Source organism: Pteronotus mesoamericanus, unplaced genomic scaffold (genome assembly GCF_021234165.1).
Source record: "Pteronotus mesoamericanus isolate MK-2021 breed Mesoamerican mustached bat unplaced genomic scaffold, CSHL_Meso_final contig_169, whole genome shotgun sequence".
Classification (NCBI taxonomy): Eukaryota; Metazoa; Chordata; class Mammalia; order Chiroptera; family Mormoopidae; genus Pteronotus; species Pteronotus mesoamericanus.
The window spans coordinates 2,029,150-2,049,333 of record NW_026555068.1 but is presented as its reverse complement, the minus strand read 5'-3'; the positions used below and the strand labels follow the sequence as shown (position 1 = coordinate 2,049,333).

At 50.0% G+C, this 20,184-nt stretch overlaps 1 protein-coding gene across 1 annotated transcript; it reads left to right on the top strand.

Moving 5' to 3' along the window:
- Positions 1-10,616: 10,616 nt before the first annotated feature.
- LOC129064636 (collagen alpha-1(I) chain-like) lies at positions 10,617-16,117 on the top strand. The gene is made up of 3 exons (XM_054565761.1): positions 10,617-10,779; positions 11,557-14,921; positions 14,972-16,117. Exons 1-3 carry the CDS (start codon positions 10,617-10,619, stop codon positions 16,115-16,117), a joined length of 4,674 nt encoding a protein of 1,557 aa, XP_054421736.1.
- The last annotated feature ends 4,067 nt before the right edge of the window (positions 16,118-20,184 follow it).

Sequence of the window (20,184 nt, the reverse complement as noted above, 5' to 3'; positions counted from 1 at the left end):
TTGATGAAAGAACCTGGGCCATTGTATACCAAGCATATTGCACCAAAGTGTTTTTCACTTCGGGTTTCTGAATAACTGAACTAACATTTGCTGCTACTGATGCTTTTCCATCAGAAGAGGCAGAAAGAGAGACAGAGTGGGTGGAGGGTTCTCACATCACCCCCCTCTACCACCCAGGGTCCAAACTGGGGCCAGTGGGGGTGGAGAAATTAACTGAGTGTTATCTTCCAGGAAAAGGAATCCAGTTAAGGTAAGCTGACACTTTTCTTGGACATACATAACACAACAGCTTACTGTTTTGAAGTGATATCCTGTTTCACCAGCTTATCCTAAAACTGGTACTTCCAATTCTGTCGAGCAAAAGAAAAGTAAGTCTCAAGTGAGCAAATTGCAAGTAGATTAGAAGAAGCTACTTGGTCTCCATCTTATTGACAATTTAGGAGAATTCAATCCATCCTTAAGAATCAGGGAGTGAGTCTATTTACGGATTGACTTTAAGTTAAAACACATAAAGAAAAATTCATAAATGTCATAAAATGAATGAAACTCTTTCCCTGTTTCATTTTCCCATTATAGGGAAGTGCGCAAGTTGAAAAGAAAAACAAAACCATAAAAAGTAATGAAGTGAATACCGTACCTACTTGAATTTTTAAAAATGTAATACTTGCTAATTTCATTTTTGTTATAAAAGTAATACACAACAGATTTTCACAAATTTCAATGCCATAAATAGTGCATGTGGAAAAAAGATTCTTCCAAACTCTCAACCAGACTCACATTACAGGTCCCAGAAAAAGCCATAGGTCATGATACCTTATGTCTCCTTCCAGAAATTTCCTCTACACATACAATCATGGGTTTATGTGTGTTGCATACTTGCATTTGTATGTTGTATGCACATACACACACAATTTCTCTCCACAAATAAGAATTATAGTATTCGTAATAGTTTCCTTTTGGCATTTTTCACTTAACTGAGGTTTTGGATATTTTTCAATATCAATACATATATATACCTCAGTCTTTTTAATTGTCACCTTATATTCCATTTACACATGTGCAATAATCTGTCAGATCCCTATTGATGTCGCCCTGAAGTTGCTTCTATTTCTTAGGTAGCATTTTTAAATGCTGCTCCTTATGCTAACTTCAAAATGTTGCTTCTCCATCTCTTCTGAAAAGAAATTAAAGTTAATAGCACAATAGTTTTTCATTCCAGGATGCATTTTTTTCATTTAATATTTCTAAAATTGAGACGCATCTTATATTTTATTGTGTTTGATAATTTAATTGGCAGAGTTTATTTTTCTTTTCCTGAGACTTACAAAGTAATGGCGCATCTTACAATCAATAGCACTTTAGACCCAAGAACACTAATATTAAACACCACATGAAATCACATGCCCTGGAACAACATTAGGTGCGGGGGTATTATTACCTCTTGCTCCCAGGTGGCCAGTAAGGACGACTCAGAGGCAGGCATGGGTCCCGGGATGTGACCTACCCTGTTTTCCTCCTCCATCTTTCTCCTCAGTCCCATCGCTGGCACAGGCCATGGGGATGTGAGGTCTGAATCTGAGGCTCTGGATGGACAGCGACCGCGGCTAGGAGATGTCATGGCTGTCAGTGAGAGTTCGCACCCTGGCAGCCACCTGTGTCCCCAGGGGTAGGCACACAGCTCCCATGGCTCCACTATTGGAACTGGTTCCCTGCACAGTTCAGGTTTTCAGACTTCAGGCTGATTTTGGTTTTGCATTTAGATTTCAAATCATTCTTTCCAACATTTTTGTAGCTGGAAGCCAGATCTGACGTAGGTTTGGCAGGTGTTGTCACTCCTTTCCGACAGCTAGGAGAGCCCAGCTAGGGGACCGACAGCTCCGTCACTTGACAAGGTCAAAAGAGCCCACTCAGAAAGTCTGGTGAGCACAGAGCAATGCCGAGCTGCCTGGGTGCCCAGTTCTCTGGTGCCGCCCACCATTGCTAGATGTGTATTCCCTAAACCTCCATGTTCCTTGCAGGAGGCACAGAGATGGGAACTATTACTACCCCTGTTCTGTAGAGATTCAGGGGGTTGGAGTCGTTAGTGAATGAAGAGTGGGAATTTAAACCCAGCCTGGCTGACAACCCACCTTCTGCCTCTTAACCTCCTGTCGGCCCCCCTAATTCAGCAAGACTGGACCACAGCCCGGAACCTCCCAGGGAGATTCCTCAGTGAGTTATGAAACCCCAGCACCTCAAACAGACAGGACTGGAAAAATTAATCAAATGTCAACTGGTGGAACTGCAAATGCCCAAATTAATATTCCCTCCAAACATCCGGGTTTTAAAAACTCCATCATTGAAATTCATCCCAAAACTCCTCTAAATGAGAATAACTTTTAAGTGACAGTGCAGGCACTGTGACTACTTAAGTTAAAATCCCTCACGTGTTGACTGATTTCCAGTTATCAAGTAGAAATATAGTGTAAGCACCCTCCCAACGTTACAGGGAAGAACTAGCGTGGGAAGGAAAATGGGGCTCCCGGTCAGTTCCGTGGACCCGGTCACTGAACAGAGACGGCGAGCCAGCAGATGGGGGCTTAAATACGTGCGACGGGAAGAACAGCAGCGCTGGCAGCAGGTGGCTGGCCACGACTCCATCTGAATGGGCACAGCGGCACCGTGATAGTGCCCACGCCGTAGGGAAAAGGATGATGCTGGGCTCACAGCCCTTCACACGGCCCGAGGGCAGCGCCTCTGCCTCAACAACCACCCCAGCCACCGCCCCTCAGCCACGGGGGCATCACACCAAGAAGGTGACCCAACGCACATGGGGCCTCCTCTGAGCCGGAAGCTCCCCTGGTGTAGACAGCTTCCTGTCATCCCATACGCCTGAGAAAACCCAGAGCACCCGTGTCCTCCCTGTGGCACCAGGCCTACGGGTGTTAGCACACTGTCGGGTCGCAAATGTCACCGCTGACCCAGGGCTTATCTGTGCTTTCAGGATCCTGGAATGCACTGGTCGCTCCATGGCTTTGCTTCCTTCCTGCCCCATCCTAATTGTTTGTTTTCAAGTACTTCAAACGCATAAAAGGTTACAAAAATGCTCAAAAAACTCCCATGTTCCCTTCACCCAGCTTCACCAACTGTTAACACTGGGCTATGTTTGCTTTATCATGTTCTCTCCCTCTCACTACACACACAGAGATGGACACACACACACAGATACATACACAGACACACACACAGAGGTGTACACACACAAAGAGAGGTGTATGCACTCAGGTACACAGAGTATACACGTACAGATACATACACAGACATATAGAGATCCACACACAGACATGGACACAGACACACACAAAGAGGTACACACACGCACACACAGCAGTAGTTGGAATTAGGTGTGAGAGGAGTGTCTCAGGAATGCTCTACTTACTTATTAACTCTCAGGGCCTGGAACAGTATTCAGTGTTCAGGGGACCTCAGTCAGCCTGGGATGGGCAGACACCCCTTTATCCGCCATCGCCAGAGTCATGCCTGGGAGCTTCCGGTGCCTGGCCATGGGGTGTCCCAGCCCAGACAGCCACCCGCCATTTTTTAGCCTAATTAGTTTCCAGGAAAATGCAGAGGTTCAGGTTTTCTGATTGATTCATTGGCACAGTTAGCTACTTAGTCAGCAACAAAAAATATGGAATAGTCAAAAGACATATAGTTAATGTGCTTTACTATAAAAAGTTACTGTTAAAATGACACTTACAAATTACGATTTACAGTCGACATTGGAATGGGCTGATGAGCTCGCTGCCATTAATAGCCGTGTGGGCTGGCTCGCAGCTGCCTGCCCCAGGCTGCTCTCTGGTCCCTGGTGAGTGACGTGGGTGCCCCAGGAAGGGGCCACAGAGTCTGTGGGAGAACTCACCCCCCAACACACACACACTCTGATTCAGTGACTTTGGGGGTACAGAGGTCCATAGTGTTACCTCCATGGGGGACACTGAGAGGCCTCCCTGGGACCGGTGGGGAGGGGCTGACACAGCTGAGCCACTGGAAGGACTCCACTGGGCAGTGACATCTGAACTAGGATATGAAGGATGAGTAAGAACTCATCAGAGTGCGGCTATCCAAGCCGGAGGGCCCAGTCTGGGCAAAGCGCAGAACTGGGAAAGAGCCCACGTGGCCACCAAACAGAAGGTCAGGAGGCCGGAGCTCCCGGAAAATGGAGTAAGGCAGAGGCGAGAGCCGGGAAGGAGGTCCGGGGCAGACAAGCAGCCCCTGCGTGCAGCAGAGAGCGGCGCTGCTCGAAGCTTGGGGCACACAGACCGGAAGGCCTCTCCCCTGGCCATGACCTGCCAGGTGAACCAAGGCCTCCAAACAAGGCCCTTCCACAGGCGTTTGCTGGCCGCCTACTCTGGCCAGACCTTCCTGACAGCCTGGGGGAGAGTGGAGAACAAAATGAGTTTCCTGCCGCCATAGAGCCTAGATTCTAGTGAGGGAGCCAGACAGAGACATACATGATGTGTTTGAAACTGCACTTGAATCTCAGAGAGTTATAAACCCTCCAGTGACAGTTATCCCAGGTGAAGTGCTGAGAGCACCATGGGTTGTGTGTTCAGGGGGTGACCTCAGGAGGGGACATGGGAAACCCCGAGGGCCAACTGCACCAAGCAGAGGAAATAGTTCAAGTGAAAGCCCTGGGGTAGGAGTGAGCTGGGAACATCCGATGGCCAGTGCGGCTGGAGCATAGTGCAAGGTGGGATCAGAGGCCAGATGGGCCGAGCTCGTGGGAGTGCACAGCAGGGGAGCGTGTCCCCACAGGGAGAGCAGGAGCCCAGCTCAATGGTGACAGTGGACGTGGCTCAGAAGGTTATCGTGACATGGACAATTGTCCTGCAAACAATTCAGTGTCTATCCTAGGCAGGGGTGGTCCAAGGAGGTCAGCAGGACGGCAGAAGCAGTCACAGGAGCAAGGCAGGCTAACTTCGAGGAGGGTACAGTTCATGATGGCGGTTAAACACAAATGACTTATTGAAAGAGGTCATGCCCTGTCCCTCCTCTTATCACAGTCCCAGGATATCGCTGTGTATCTCATACAGTTCAAAGGCCACTTTGGCAAGGCAGGGCTCGCCTAAAAAAGAAATTTATGATCCTGGTTAATCTCCTATTCTTTATATTCTATATATTCTCTATAGATCTTAGAAATGCATCCTCACCTTCTCTGGGGGTGCAAACATCGCTTAGGTGATTATGAAAGCATTTTGGAATGTTTTGAAACTCTCCCCATGGGCTGGGAGATAAAAGCCAGTTGTAACATGTACCTGGGACTCTCCTAGGCAGCATGGAGCATCTCTGTGACGCTGAGTTTTTGGTGGCTGTTAGCTTAGTGGGATGCTAACCAGTGTCCTGATGACACAACCAACTTCATAACTGGCTCACAAACTTACAAGTGGTATGGAGGCGCCGATCTGGCTGGAACAGCTAAACTGATGTAGGATAAGTCTTGTCCCTGATAAGGTACCATACGAGGGACACATGGCATGTCCAATCAAGCTCGTGGCCTCTTTTGTGTCACTGTCATCATGAAAGTGCACCACTGAGCTTCCCAGAACAGACAGGTGCTCAGCATCAAAACCATGGCTTGGAGCATATGGAAAGTGGTGTCCTGTTACTGAGATGTACTGCAGACAGATGGTAGGGTAACAGATAAAATCAACACCTAACTTCATGTACTGTCTCCAACTCTTCCAAATTTGTCTCCTCTCAAGACAGGAGGCTTACAGGAATTTGATGTCAGCTCCATCTCCACCTTTCTGTTTAGATTGTGGAACTCAGAAGCCTGTTGGCAAAGTACAGGAAGTGGCGGATGAGCTCATAGACGGCTGATCCTTGTGGCCTTTATTCGGACATCTGAATGTCCCCAAAGCACGTTGTCAGTGTAACTATTTCAGACATCTGAATGACTCAACCTGCGAAGTCATAAAGATGATTGAAATGACCAAGTGAGCAAATGACTCCAAGCAGGGTGTCCATCCGGCAACAAGACTAGGCAGGTCCATAAGCTTTTTCCTCCCTGGACCAGGCAAGGCTGCTTCCAGGCCCCTCTTGGAAACTGAAGTCCTAGACCCCAAAGGCTCCCAGGTTGTATGAAGACAGCAGACCCTACTCCAGTGCTGAACTCACTGTCTCTGCTGCTGTAGCCCTTCCCCATTTAGCTGGGGCTTTCTGCACATAACAGTCATGTGAGGAGAGCTCGTTAATAAAAGTGCATGATGACGCAGGAGGCCCTGACCACATTGCTTAGTCACAGGTGTGCTCTTCATTCCACAAACGATTACTGAGGACCCGTTGTGTACCAGGCACTGAACTGCATGTTCTGGTCCTGTGTGAAGAGGCTCACATAATAGAGTGGAGATAGATATTAAGTAATTAGGTCAAGAATCCAGTATGACTGTGATCAGTGCTGCAAAAGAAGCATTCTGATGGCAGCATGGCCTACTCTTGGGAGGGGCCAGAAAAGATCCCCTTGAGTGGTGGCATTTATGCCAAGACCTAAGCAAGAAGGATGAAGGATGGTGGGTATAGAGTCACAGAAAGAAAAAAGAACACTTGGGAGATAGGAAGAATTTACATCATTAAAACGTCCATATTCCCTGAAACAATCTATAGATTCAATACAATTTCTATCAAGATAACAATGATGTATTTCACTGGACTAGAACAAATATTTCAAAAATTTATATGGAACCACCAAAGGCCCCAAATAGCCACAGAGATCTTGATAAAGAAGAACAAAATTGGAGGAATCACACTACCTAATATCAAACTATACTATAAGGCTATAGTAATCAAAACAGCCTGGTACTGGCATAAAAACAGACACAGAATAGAAAGCCCCAAAATAAGCCCACAATGTTAAATTCAATTAATATTCAACAGAGAAAGCAAGCACATATAATGGGCTAAAAATAGTTTACTCAATAAATAGTGTTGGGAAAATTGGACAGACATATGCATAAAAATGAAATTAGACCACCTTATGCCACCCACAAGAATAAATTCAAAGTGGACTACAGGCTTAATGTTAGACCCTAAACCATAAAAAGTCCTAGAAGAAAACATAGGCAGCAAAATCCAAGACACCGCTCATAGCAATATCTTATCAGCTTTATCTCCCCAGGCAAGGGAAACACAAGAAAAAAATTTAAAAATGGGACTACAACAAACTAAAAAGGTTTTGATGTAGCAAAGGAAACCATCAACAAAATAAAAAGACCACCCCCAGAATGGGAGGACATATTCACCAATACATCCGATAGGGGGTTAATATCCAAAATGTATAAGGAACTTAACAAAACTCAACATGAAAAAGAAAAATGAACAATCCAATTAAAAAATTGGCAAAGGACCAGAATAGACACTTCTCCAAGGAGGACATGCAGATGGTCAATAGACATATGAAAAGATGCTCAACGTCACTAATCATCAGAGAAATGCAAATTAAAACCACAATGAGATGTCATCTCACACCTGTCAGAATGGCTATCATCAATAATTCAACAAACAACAAGTGCAAGCAAGGATGTGGAGAAAGGAGAAAATTTTTGCACTGTTGGTGGCAATGCAGACTGGTGCAGCTGCTGTGGAAAGCAGTATGAAGATACTTCAAAAAATTAAAAATGGAAGTGCCTTATGACCCAGAGATTCAATTTCTGGGAATTTATCCGAAGAAACCTGAAACACTAATTCGAAAGAACATAAGCATCCCTATGTTCATTGCAGTGTTATTTACAATCACCAAGATATGGAAGCAGTTCAAGTGTCCGTCAGTAGATGAGTGGATAAAACAACTATGGGACATTTGCAAATGGAATACTAATGAGCCATAAAAGAAGAATAAAATTTTACCCTTTGCAACAGCATGGATGGCCCTGGAGAACATTATGCTAAGTGAAATAAGCCAGGCAGAGAAGGACAAATACCATATGATTTCACTCCTATGTGGACTCTAGTGAACAAACTAACAAGGAAAATAGAGACAGACTCATAGATGGACAGCAGGCTGACCGCTGTGGAGGGAGGGTGGGGTCAGGGGGCAGAGGGATCGAGCAAAAAGGGAAAAGGACTCATGGACACAGACAACAGTGTGGTGATTTCAGGGAGGGGAGGGGTTATAAGGGGCATAAATGGTAATGGAAAAAAATACAATAAAAAGGGGAAAAGAAGAGCACTTGGGAGAGGACAGGATGGAGCGGCTCAGGCACAACAAACGAAGAGTCTCTCTAGCAGGAGTTCGCACTCAATTCTAAAAAACAGTGAAAGCTACTGAGTGGATGCAACCTTCCCTGGTGTGATGCAGAGAAAGTAACAGCCAAGAGCAGAGTGGGAGCAAGTAGAAGAGGGTTTTGCATCACTGGCGAGGGTGGCAGAAACAGATTCCTCCCATCCTCAGGCCATAGGATTGCAGGTGTCATTTGTAAAGGCAGGGAAAACAGGAGGAGGGATTTGGGGAGCGGGGAGGTGAGTTCAGTCACGTGTGATGTGCCTGTGAGACCCCAGATGTCTGGTCAGGCACTGAGATGTGGGCAGTTCTCAGGGGTGATCCCCACCATGTTCCAGGAAGCTGAGCACTGACCACACCCCAGTTCTGCACTCAGTTAGCCCCATGATCTCCAACAAGCCACTGAATGTCTCTATGGTTAGAGTTCTCAGATGTGGAAGGGGTAATAACCATACCTAAGCGATAACAAGACACGAAGAGATAAACCAGTGTGAGGAGCAGGGGAGCTCACCAGCTGGCACTGGACAAGTGCCCAGAGAAGTTTACAACGGGACATCGTGATGAATTCTATTGAGGCCACCCAGAGATGCCACTGTCTATGTGCCTCTGGGAAATAAAAAATGCCACCAGCCAACCAAGCCATCCACGAGGCCATGATGTCACCAATCACAATTCTCATTTTACTTCCGACTGCAGACACGGCAGCTCTCAAATCGTGGAGCACGTGCGTTGAGCAGCACTTTCTCCCGACAACCCAGCACCCACCACAGGGACCAGCCCCCACCTCCTCACTGTCCCGATGGGGTCCGCGGCCAGGTCCCTTTCAGGCTGCCTTTGAAAGTTTGGGAGAGTTATATGTTGAGGGCTCTGGAGGAAGCCCCATGAAAGACTTTGGCCTGGACTACTGAGTCCCTGGCGTTGGCTCCTGACAACCTGCCTTCTCTGGTAAAAGGAGGTCTCTGGTAACCTGACGCAGCCTTGGTGAGGGACCTACTCCAAAGGGAGAGAGGCTGTCCCTGTAGGACACCTGGGGGTTCAGGGAAAGTGGGCAGTTTGGCGATGATGCCAGTTCCACAGGTGGGTGAGGTGTGATGCCAACCTTCCCAAATAGATCGCAGAGCACCAAAGGCTGATACAACGACATGGAAATCCGCCTGCTCCTCTGTCGCCCCTAATCCCTGATGCTGTCCAGAACCTGTGTGTGTCCTGGGCGGGCTTACCGGTTTTGAGGACGCAGGCTGGCACCTTCCCAGGTGGGCTTGCCCCTGCTGCCAGTTCTCAGTGAACAGCAAGCCTCTCAGCCTTGTTGGGGCTGGATGGGGCCCGTGCCCTCTGGGATTTCTTTGCAGTTGTTATTTCCAGGCCGTGCTGGCTCGTACCATGCTGTAGCTTACTGTGGGCTCAGATAATTGGTTTGGGGTTAGGAGACTAATCCACTGCTTTGATTCTCCAAGTCCACAGTTGTCTGAGGCTGGGCAGCAGCATTGGCCACTCAGGGAACTTGTTTGAAATGCAAGTTCTTGGCCCCTCGAAGACAGACTGCATCAGAAACCGTAGCCCATCACTCTGGGTTTCAGTGGGTCCCCTCAATGTTCTGGTGTCCCCTAGTGTATGAGAGTAACGAAAGCAGCCGCTTTCTGTGTGAATTCAGTGCATGGAGGTGAATTTGAAGTTCTCAGGGAGCCGTAGGTGGAACTCCAAGGTTACTTTTGCCATCCTCTCAAAATTCTCTGTATTGAGATCTGTTCCCAGGCATTGGGTGATGGTACGGGCGCACCCAGCAGGCGAGGTCAGACTGCCAGGGGGTGAATGGCCTGTGTCCGGGGCGCGGGCCATCGCGGGGAGGCTGCTGGAGCCCCCCCATCACACTAATGCACGGGTGATCAGAACAGCTTTTTGGAAGGATATTTGTACGTGGCTTTTAAAAGTAGAAGTTTTGTTGGGTTTTTTTTTTTTTTTAAGTACATACAAGTACAAAAAGAAAAATGTGTTTTTCTACTTCCTTCCAGTCTATTTTCAGTCTGTATTCAGCCTGCACAATTTCTTAAAAACACAGTTGGGCTGAAGTCGACTTACAGTTTTGCAGCTTCTTGCACTTCTAACTTTATTTCACGAATACTTTCCTGGACCAGATTATTTTCCCACAAATATGGATGTGCTGTTATTTAAGCAGGTTTTAGACATTTAGGATATTTCCAAAGTTATACTATCATAATAATGTTGTGAAGACATTCCATTCAGTACATAGTCTTTGCTCTACATCCTGACCCCCTTCTTGGAAAGAATGATTAGAGCGTGCAACGGCTAGGCTATAATTCTGGGTGCACCTTGACAAAACTACTACCCGGAGAGGCCGGAGATGGTTCTGCCCCACCAGGAAGGACATTCTGGCCTTGACAGTGAAGTTGACAGAGGCAGTGCCGGGCCCCTCAGTAGAGGGCTTCTCAGCTTGGCTGCTGGGCAGAGAGTCCCCATCACATATCAGAAAGTCCACCCCCAAGGCAGCTGCGAGGTCATGACCTGTCAGTAGCCAGGCTGGGATGAAGGAATTGTTGCAGCCTTGCTGATGAGGTTCTCACCGCGACAGAGTGGCTTGAGGCTTCCTCGGGCTCAGGGAGTTCCTGGGAGAGTTTTCAAAGGGATTTAGGCAGGCAAGTCCCAGCGGTGGCCCAGGTCTCTTCCCATCCATTCCGTGGCAAAGGCTACTCCTTCCTGCTACGGGGTTCACCACCCACTCACTGCCCAAGTGTTCTACCCCGGTGACCCCCCACCCCAAAGCTGAGCGCCCTCATACCGGCCCAGGGCCAGCGGTCTGACGGATTACTCTCAGAGGCCCCATTCAGGATTGAATCAGGATATAACCGCAACGTTAACTTCTCTTCTCAAACTTAGAGACATGCACAGGCCCACACAGACAATATAAATTTTTTATGTCTGTTTTTCCCCTATTTATACAAGTATAATATTGTCTATTATAAAAACATTAAATACCTTTCACACACAAAGTGATTTTCCAAACTGCTTTCAGAAAGCTATTTTAATGTCAACCATCCAAAGCCATTAGCAGGATATTAGGTCAGAAATCATTGCTACTTAGCAGAAAAAGGAACAGTGACCCAGAGAGGTGTGGGGAGTCCCTGGCATCTCCAAGTTACCAGTGGGATGCTCTAGAGTACAAGCCTCTGGGCTCCCACGCTTCCGTTCTTCCTCCTGGGCTTCTTGGGTATTTAAAATGAGATTGTTTCATAAGAAAGGTTCTATGGAGTCACCTTGGAAAAAATGATAACTATCTGTGACAGTTGTTTCTTTTCCTTACAGCCCCAAGAGAGTCAAGGTGTGCAGCAAAAAGACACCCGTGGATGCCCAAGCCCTGAAAAAGAAGGTCAGCAAGGTGACCTGCGACCCAGCCGTCCGCGCCATCCTCGGCAGTCTGCTGCTCTACATCACCAGCCACAAAGACGGGCCCCAGCGGCCGCCACCCACTAAAAGGGAAGAGTGTGGGGACAGCCAGGCGAGCCGAAAGCCAGAGCCCCAAGATGCCAGCCGGCGGCCCACACGTTTTCAGCTCCTGCAGGCCAAGTTCATGGGTACTGGCCGGGAGCCCTACCTCAAGAAGACTCGGGAGGTGGGAAGGCTGATCTTCAAGGACAAGCAAGGCCCAGGCAAGAGTGTGGTGACTGCCACCATCAACAAGCTCCTGGAGAAGACCCAGGAAGGGACCGGCACCTCGGCACGGGGCCAGGAGCCCCTCTGTGGTGACAAACCCCGGTGGGGCCTCCCCACTGGGAAAAACACCGTGAAAAACATTCTGAAGAAGTTCTTGGCTGCAGAGGAGAAGGAGGCTGAGGAGAAGAGGCTTCGTGAGATGCCTCCTGCCGAGCGGTCCAAAGCCCCCAGGGGCCTACTGCCAAAGATTGTGGGCAAGAAGGGCTCGGTCCTATCCAAACTGCGGGAGAAGTTTGAACAGAGCAGCTGTCTTTGCTCAGAGGCCAGCGTGCTGCTGATCCACATGGAAGAGCGAAAGAAAAAGAACCTGCAGAGGAAGAAGATGCACCGGCCTGAAGCCCGTGTGCTCTGCACGGCCACCATGGCCAGCAGCTGCATCAGGATGCCCCTGGCCCACTTTCTGGCCTGCTCCGCGGAGCCCATGCTGGCCTTCAGCATCGCCACCATCGTCTGTGGCCCCAGGAGCTGGCTGTCCCACTGCGCCAAAATCAGACACTCGGACCTGAGGCGCATGCCCCCAAAAGAAACAGGCAGGTCCCTCAATGCGGAGGAGATGGTACCCGGTGGGAACAAAACACCAGGAAAGGAGCTGCCTCATGAGGAGCCCGCACAGCCCTTGATACTGCAGGCCATGCCTCCCAGCCTGAAAACAGCATCCCTGAGTGCAGGGCCTCAGTGTACCCCTGAGCCAGCCGCCTCTCCTGCCTCCCAAAGAGGTGAAGCCCTTCCTGGCCTGGAACCCAAGTTATCCTCACTTGGATCAGCCAGCCCAGGGCACCCCGGGGTCTCGGGAGGTGACAGGATGGGGGGCCCCCAGGCAGGGAACACCACAGATGATAACCAGGGGGTGAAGGAGGCAATGGCAGGCCCCCATTCTGGACCTGCAGGTGAGGGAGCAGAGGAGGCCCCTCAAGTAGACCTGATGGTTTGCAGTTCAGAGGATGAAATGGAAAGGGTGATTTCAGACTCAGAGCAAGACCTTCTCTTTGCTGTCCAGAAGAATTTCCCAGAACCGACAGTGGCAGAACACATCCCACCGCTCAACACGCCCACTGCCCAGGCTGCCCGGAGCACACAGTTGGCCTTCGAGCCTCCGCAGGTAACTGTCAGGCTTCCGGTTGTCCACGAACTGCCACTCCTTCCTGTCATGCTACAAAAGACGTCAGATAGTGAAGGCCCACAGTCTCGCGTGCTGGGAGGAGAGAGTGTGGTTGCAAACGCACGAGCACTATTTCCCACTACAACAGAGAGTAAAAGCACCAGCGTGTCCACAATAGGAGTGAACGAGTCTGCGGGGGCGCCCAGGGGACTCAGCACCCCTCCTCAGCCGGACTCGCAGGCAGACCTAAGTCTCACACCTCCCAGGGGTGCCGTCAGCATCGATCGTGACATCCCAGAGGCAGCCCCGGCGCTGAAACCACAGGCAAGTCCCACTGGAGGAAAGGAAGACCGAGGCAGCTTTGGGAATTCAAAGGAACTTAAGAATCATGAGAACATTTCAGGAGAGGGTGTTCCTGAGCTCAGTTATAAGAAGTATAACCTGCCAGAAGCAGAGGAAATGCCCATCTGCGACAAAGGCACCTCCTCCCGTCACTCCATGGCTTCGGAAAATCGTCTGAGAGGGGATGGCCACTCTGCCCCTGGCAGTCGGCAAGTGCCACCTCCCAATGGGGGAAACTCAGCGGGCATCCCAACACTGCTGGTGGCACCGAGCCAGGATTGGACAAGGCCTGAGCATGTGACTACCATCGAGAAGAACATCCTGAGTGAGCAAGCGGAATGCAGGGGGCCACCACTACCTGAGTCCGCCCAGCCCCTACCTGTGGCTGAAGGGAGGGCCAGCCATGGTCTTGGCGAGAATAGACCAGTCTCCTTAAATGAAAGCACAGAACCAAGAATCAAAGCCCCCAGACGGGAAACAGCTACAGAGGTCACCAAGAGTCACCCAGCACCAGCCCCAGGTAATGCCCTGAACCCTGAAAACAATACTCATGAAAAGTGGGACATTTTGCACGAGGGAGGATGCAGCTCCTCACCAACAGGTCGCAGTCTTATAGCAGAGGATCTTGGTCATGAACCCACTGGCTACCTCTTTTTGTCACCAGATGGGTTCTTGAAGCATCCCAGCAGCAGAGCTACAGAGAACCACGTCTGCAAAGGCTTGGAACAGAACCTGCCTGTGACCTTGGAGTCACTGACCACTGTCCCACAGGAAGCCGCTGGTCCCCCACACATGCCTGGTGAACCTGGAGTGGGGCTTTCAAATAAAGTGGCAGCAAGCAAAGGGAATGCCGTGGTAGGAAGCAGAAATACTGTGGCTGCACAAGCAGGTCCTCAGGGGAATAACACAAAGTCCCCAGTTCCAGCCTCAAGTCACCCCACGCTGCAGGGAAGCGGTGGAGAGGAGCTTCCATGCCGCAACGTGGATAAGCCACCATCATCCTCTGAGAAGAAACAGGCCGAGGATGAGAAGCTTGTCACGTCTGAAAAGCTGCTTCCTGCCGGTGCCGGAGTTGCCCATCAGTTTCCCTCGGTGCCATTGACAGTAGAAGAAGAGCAGCAGGTAGTCAGGGCACCTCAGAAGTGTCCTGATCTGCAGGCACCCCTGCCACCTGCATCCTCCTGCACACAGGCAGGCATCCTGGAGGAAACAGAGGGCAGGGAGAGGCCGTGGCCGCAGGCAGGCCTGGGGCGTGGAGAGGAGGGGGTGTCGGGCACTGTGGGGCCAAAGGGTCCTGGACAGAAGGGAGTAGCTCCTTCAGACCCAGAGGAAATCAAGCCTGGGGAGAGGTCACGGCTGCAGGCAGTTCTGGGGGGTCGAGAGCAGGGGGTGTCAGGCACTGTGGGGCTAAAAGGTCCTGGACAGAAGGGAGTAGCTCCTTCAGACCCAGAGGAAATCAAGCCTGGGGAGAGGTCACGGCTGCAGGCAGTTCTGGGGGTGGAGAGGAGGGGGTGTCAGGCACTGTGGGGCTAAAAGGTCCTGGACAGAAGGGAGTAGCTCCTTCAGACCCAGAGGAAATCAAGCCTGGGGAGAGGTCGCGGCTGCAGGCAGTTCTGGGGGGTCGAGAGCAGGGGGTGTCAGGCACTGTGGGGCTAAAAGGTCCTGGACAGAAGGGAGTAGCTCCTTCAGACCCAGAGGAAATCAAGCCTGGGGAGAGGTCACGGCTGCAGGCAGTTCTGGGGGGTGGAGAGGAGGGGGTGTCAGGCACTGTGGGGCTAAAAGGTCCTGGACAGAAGGGAGTAGCTCCTTCAGACCCAGAGGAAATCAAGCCTGGGGAGAGGTCACGGCTGCAGGCAGTTCTGGGGGGTCGAGAGCAGGGGGTGTCAGGCACTGTGGGGCTAAAAGGTCCTGGACAGAAGGGAGTAGCTCCTTCAGACCCAGAGGAAATCAAGCCTGGGGAGAGGTCACGGCTGCAGGCAGTTCTAGGGGGTGGAGAGGAGGGGGTGTCAGGCACCGTGGGGCCAAAGGGTCCTGGACAGAAAGAAGCACCTTCTTCAAGCCAGAAGACCTCGCTATGTGTCTCTGAAGAGGCTCAGACACTCCACGGGAGTGACGCGGTGACCACTGAAGTGGAAACTCCCTCCCAACATGCTGAGAAAGGCACCAAACATCCCCCAGGGGAGTGGGTGTGGACTGCAGAGGACCCCTCAGAGCAACACGATGTCCACACTGAAGAGAACCAAGCACCTCCCTTCCCAGAGAGGCTGGAGCACCTGGCACAGGCCCAAGCCGGAAGGATGGCACCTCACAACTTGGTGCAGCCCACAGGCAACTCTACAGCAGTGGCAAGTGGGAAGTCCCAGAGCCCAGCCCCCAGGGGTGCCCAGGGGACACCCGGAGTGCCACAGAGGGAGGAAGAACACCATCGTGAGGTGGCCAAGAGCCAGACATCCTCCCGCCCTGACCAAGCACAGGGTCCTGAAGTGCTCACAGCCGAGCCTGGGATCTGCCAGACCCCCGGTGCCCCAGCCCAGGTGGCACCCCCAGACAGCTCTGGGGAAGGGAGGAGCACACTGGATCTCGAATGTCAAAGAAGATCAGCACAATTTGCAAAGTACAAAGCCCAAAGCTTCAAAGACCAGAAGTCCTTTGATTTGTCCTTTAGAAGGAAAATTATCAGGACCAATCAATGACACGGTCAAACTTCCAAAGGGAAGTCCTTCAGCGTCCGAACCACCGGCATGTCCAGTGCCTCAATTTCTGCTCCTCACTCAGGTTGTAGATTGTTTCCCCACCTCCCAAGGAGCACAGCTTTGAACGGCCCCTAGTCCTTTCCTTTCACTCTTGCAGTAACTGACCCAGGAGGATCGAAGTCCCATAACTAAGCATGCTCTTGCCTACACGTGTTGTGGAGCTCTGCGTTGTTTTCTTAGTGCACATGGGCTTCTCCTTGGGGGATTTGAACAGTGAGGATGAGGGATGTGCCGGGCACACCAGGCGTTGACTCCCGTGGATCGGTTCTTTATTCTATTTGAGGCATCAGTACTTGGAGTTCATTCAAGCACAACTTCTACCTTTTCACAGAGCAGTGTTGCGTTGAGCACTTTAAGGTTTGGTGCTGAATTTTGCATGCGTCTGTCCTGTCTCCCCTTGGGGGACTCAGCCGGCTTCCGTCTCTGTGGGCACTGCTCTCCTTGTGGGTCATCGGCAGGCATGAGGGTGGCTGGCCCCCGGCTGCGGGCCCTGTGGGCACCGCCAGTGCGGCGCCCTTGTGGTGACTCGGGCAGGTGAGTTACCCACAGAGTGCCTGAGCCAGGGCCCGTGGTGCGAATGCAGACACCGGACCCCAGCAGCCTGACACATTCTGGCTAATAAAGTGTCACTCAGTCTGTGTCTTTCACAGTCATCGCGGCAGCCTCCACGGGGCCTCTGAGTCCTGTTGAGACGCTGGACGGCATTGCGGGTTAATGACATGACTGTGATGCTTTCTTATTGTTCCTGAAAAGCACAGGAGCGTTTTCTACCACTGCCTGGGACATTATATTACTCAAACTTATTTTTTTAGTCACTAAGGTAATGCCTTTTCAGTCTAGAAGATTTGAATATTGTAAAACAGTATAAGGGAATAAAAATCACCAATAATCACATTACCTCAAGATAATTTTGTTACTACCTGGGACTGTTTTCTCTCGAACTTTCTGCTCAGCTATTTTTTCTACAGCACAGACACACTTGGAGTCACATCTTGTGTACAGTTTTAAGATCTTAATGTTACAGTGCATGCATTTTCAGGGGCCATGAAATGGTCTTTGAAAACCTATTGTGTGTGTGTGTGTGTCTCAATCGGCCTGTGGACGCACCTGGGCTTCGAGTTTTCAGAAGAAGCGGATGTGACTCCCCACTGCCCAGCACACTGTGTTCTCGATGACATTCTCTTGCAGAAGACGGGTTTCTGGTTTTTGAAGACTTCTTGATGTTTGCTAACTTCTCAGCTGAGCAATTTCCTGGACAATCTCTATTCATCTTGAAATAGCTTCTTTGATGCTGTAATTTCCTTTATTTTCTGATTTGAATTTTCATTTACAGGAGAGTTTGTTTTTTTAAAATTTAAGCTTTGATTGGGTGCTTAGTAAGAGCTGTGTTTGTCAGCTTTCACCCCACCCATGGTGAGACCCAGGCTGCTGCGGTGTCTCTTCTCAGGACAGGTTGGCCAGATGGGACACACACATGGTAACCAACGCAGCACTGAGCTTCGAGCGAAGCGAAGCAGGCAACACGAGGTCCATGCGCACCAGCCACACTGTGCTCAGGGGCAGAGTTCATTGCCTGGCATCCTCCACTCTCCAACCAGGCAATTAACTTAAACTCTGACAGATTGGGAACTCCTCAACTGCAATGTCAGGTGAGTCTGAGAGTCTGAAGAGCGGTCCCAGAAGGTGCTGATCCTGGACTGAGGTGCTGGGCCTCCCTCAGTCACCCCTCAGAAAGCACCTTGGGGTGCTCCTGTATAAAGTAGAGGCAGTTTTCCAATGGGGGTGTCTGCCTGATTTGCTAGTTGTTGGGAGAGGTCGATGTGAGGGGCAGTTACCTGCATGGATGGTGCTGCCCCTTGTCTAGTGTCCGGACATCTGGATGAGGAGCCCAACTTTTGGGGGGGGTTGGCAGAGCGCTGGGGAGGCTCCTCCTTCACTGCCTTTGCTCTTAGTTGGAGTTGAGGGCTGGTTGTGGGCAGGACCGAGCCCACTGCTGGCTCCAATTCCACTTCACCTCCCCCGGGAGGCTGGTGTGCCCACTCTCAGAGAGCACAGGCCGTGGAGCTCCAAGGTGTCCCTGTCCCAAGGCAAAGGCCACATCTAGACTTGGGATCGGCTTCTCAGAGCTGCAAACTCCAGGACTCTCAGGAAACAAATGCTCAGGGACCCAGCAAAGGCCCACAGACGGCAGGGCTGCTTCCGGTCCCATTGCCCACACCTGCTCACACCCAGGAGTGTCTTCGCCACGGCTGGGAAGGTGACTACCCACTACCACACCTGGCGGGGCACCATCCTATCTATCTATCTATCTATCTATCTATCTATCCATCTATGTATTTATTTATTTATTTATTTATTTATATTTATACTTTGTCTCGCAAACAATTTGAAGCAAGGTTTGGCAAAGAACTTGATGGCCAACAGGGGAGATAAAAATATTATATTTACTGGGTGTTCCCTTTTTAAAATAAGAAGCAGTAGGGTTTTGTTGCTATTTTTAAATAGACCAGAAAGTCCATTGGAGAATTCACTGAGTGGTATTATTTTAAGTGATGGAAAAAATGATCAGAATCTCCTCCAGATTGCGGCTTCAGAAAAGTCGTACACAGAGTTCCCGTCGACACCTGGCAGGGCAGGGCCAGTCGGCCACCCGGCCAGCGGGCCACCTGCTCAGCCAGAGGGGCCTTGCTCTGGTTTTACTAAATATGGTTGCAGGCTTCACCGCCCTCCTTGCCGAATCCAGAGCGACTCCATAGAGAAGAATCGAGAGTGATTTTTCATGAGGGCTTAACAGTGGCCTGTGCCTTCACAATACACTTGAAGTGAGAGTTTACGCTGCAGAAATAGCAGCTATTTCTATAACAGAAAGACCCATGAGGCTTTCTGTGTTGACATAATTATTGCAGAAAGGTTGTGGGCATTTTAAATAAAACCCACAGTAAACATTTGTGAGCTTTTTAGTTGACATACTTGATTTTGCATATCTGAGTAGCTTATCCACTACACTTCTCTTCAGGTTTTTACAGCTCCTTCTACTGTTTACAGACTCTCTGTTGAGTCAACTGTCTGGTAGGTGCTCTGCAGGGGGAGGGGTGGCTCAAGGAGGAAACACCTACAATGAAGAATCCACCCTGACCCGTGTGGCTCAGTTGGTTGGGCATCATAGGCAAAGCCAAGTGTCACTGGTTCAATTCCCAGTCAGGGCGCATGCCTGGGTTGTGGATTTGATCCTCGGTCAGGGCGTGTACTCCAATGTTATTCTTTCTCTTTCCCTGCCCCCCTCTCTAGAAATAAATGAATAAAATCTTTTAAAAAACAAAAAAGAATCAGAAGCGAGCACACTTGTATTTCAGATGCTCCATCAGGAATGTCAGTATTTAGAATTTTACAAATTCAGTACCACTTCTTTTGTTTTTTTAAGGAGGGCATCTTTGCTGTTTATGATTTTTTTAATAATTGAATTATGTATTGATCTACAGCTCAAAGCTCCTTGTTTTATTCTCCTTTGTATACAAACTCTAAAATGATTCATTAGAAGAAAAATTACTGCTTAGTTGTATTCTCTTTTGAATTTGTACTAACTTTATCCAGCCAGAAATAATTTCAATGAAAGAAAATAAAATATATCACCCATTCCAAATCTCTTCCTTGCCTTTTTGAGGTGGGGCTGCATGGAGGAGGTAGGAATTTCCTGTCAGAAATTAGCCGTGGGGCCAGGAGCAAGCACAGCGAGTGGCTGAGCCCCAGGCCACAGGGTGGGGAGCCTCTGTCAGCAAAGTGGGGGGAGGGGCGCTCCTCCATCCTCCAGCCTGGAAGGCCCTGCACAGGGGAGGAGGATCCCGCAGGGTGCGCTTAGGGAAAGCAAGCAGGACTTTCCAGGACACTACCAAGGCCTGGGGAGAGGATAAATAAGCCTCTTCCCCAGGCCACGCCAAGTGCAGGCCGAGTACTGGCCAGCGAGGGCACCCCTGGGAGATGCCCAAAACAGGCTGCACAGAACAGGAGCA

Bases quoted from the DNA above. Each gene is read 5' to 3' on its own strand.
- LOC129064636 (XM_054565761.1), top strand. From the start codon at position 10,617: ATGGTTCTGCCCCACCAGGAAGGACATTCTGGCCTTGACAGTGAAGTT. The intron at 10,780-11,556 runs GTCAGTAGCCAG...TATCTGTGACAG, and splicing joins CAGCTGCGAGGTCATGACCT to TTGTTTCTTTTCCTTACAGC. The intron at 14,922-14,971 runs GTGGAGAGGAGG...GGTCCTGGACAG, and splicing joins GGCTGCAGGCAGTTCTGGGG to AAGGGAGTAGCTCCTTCAGA.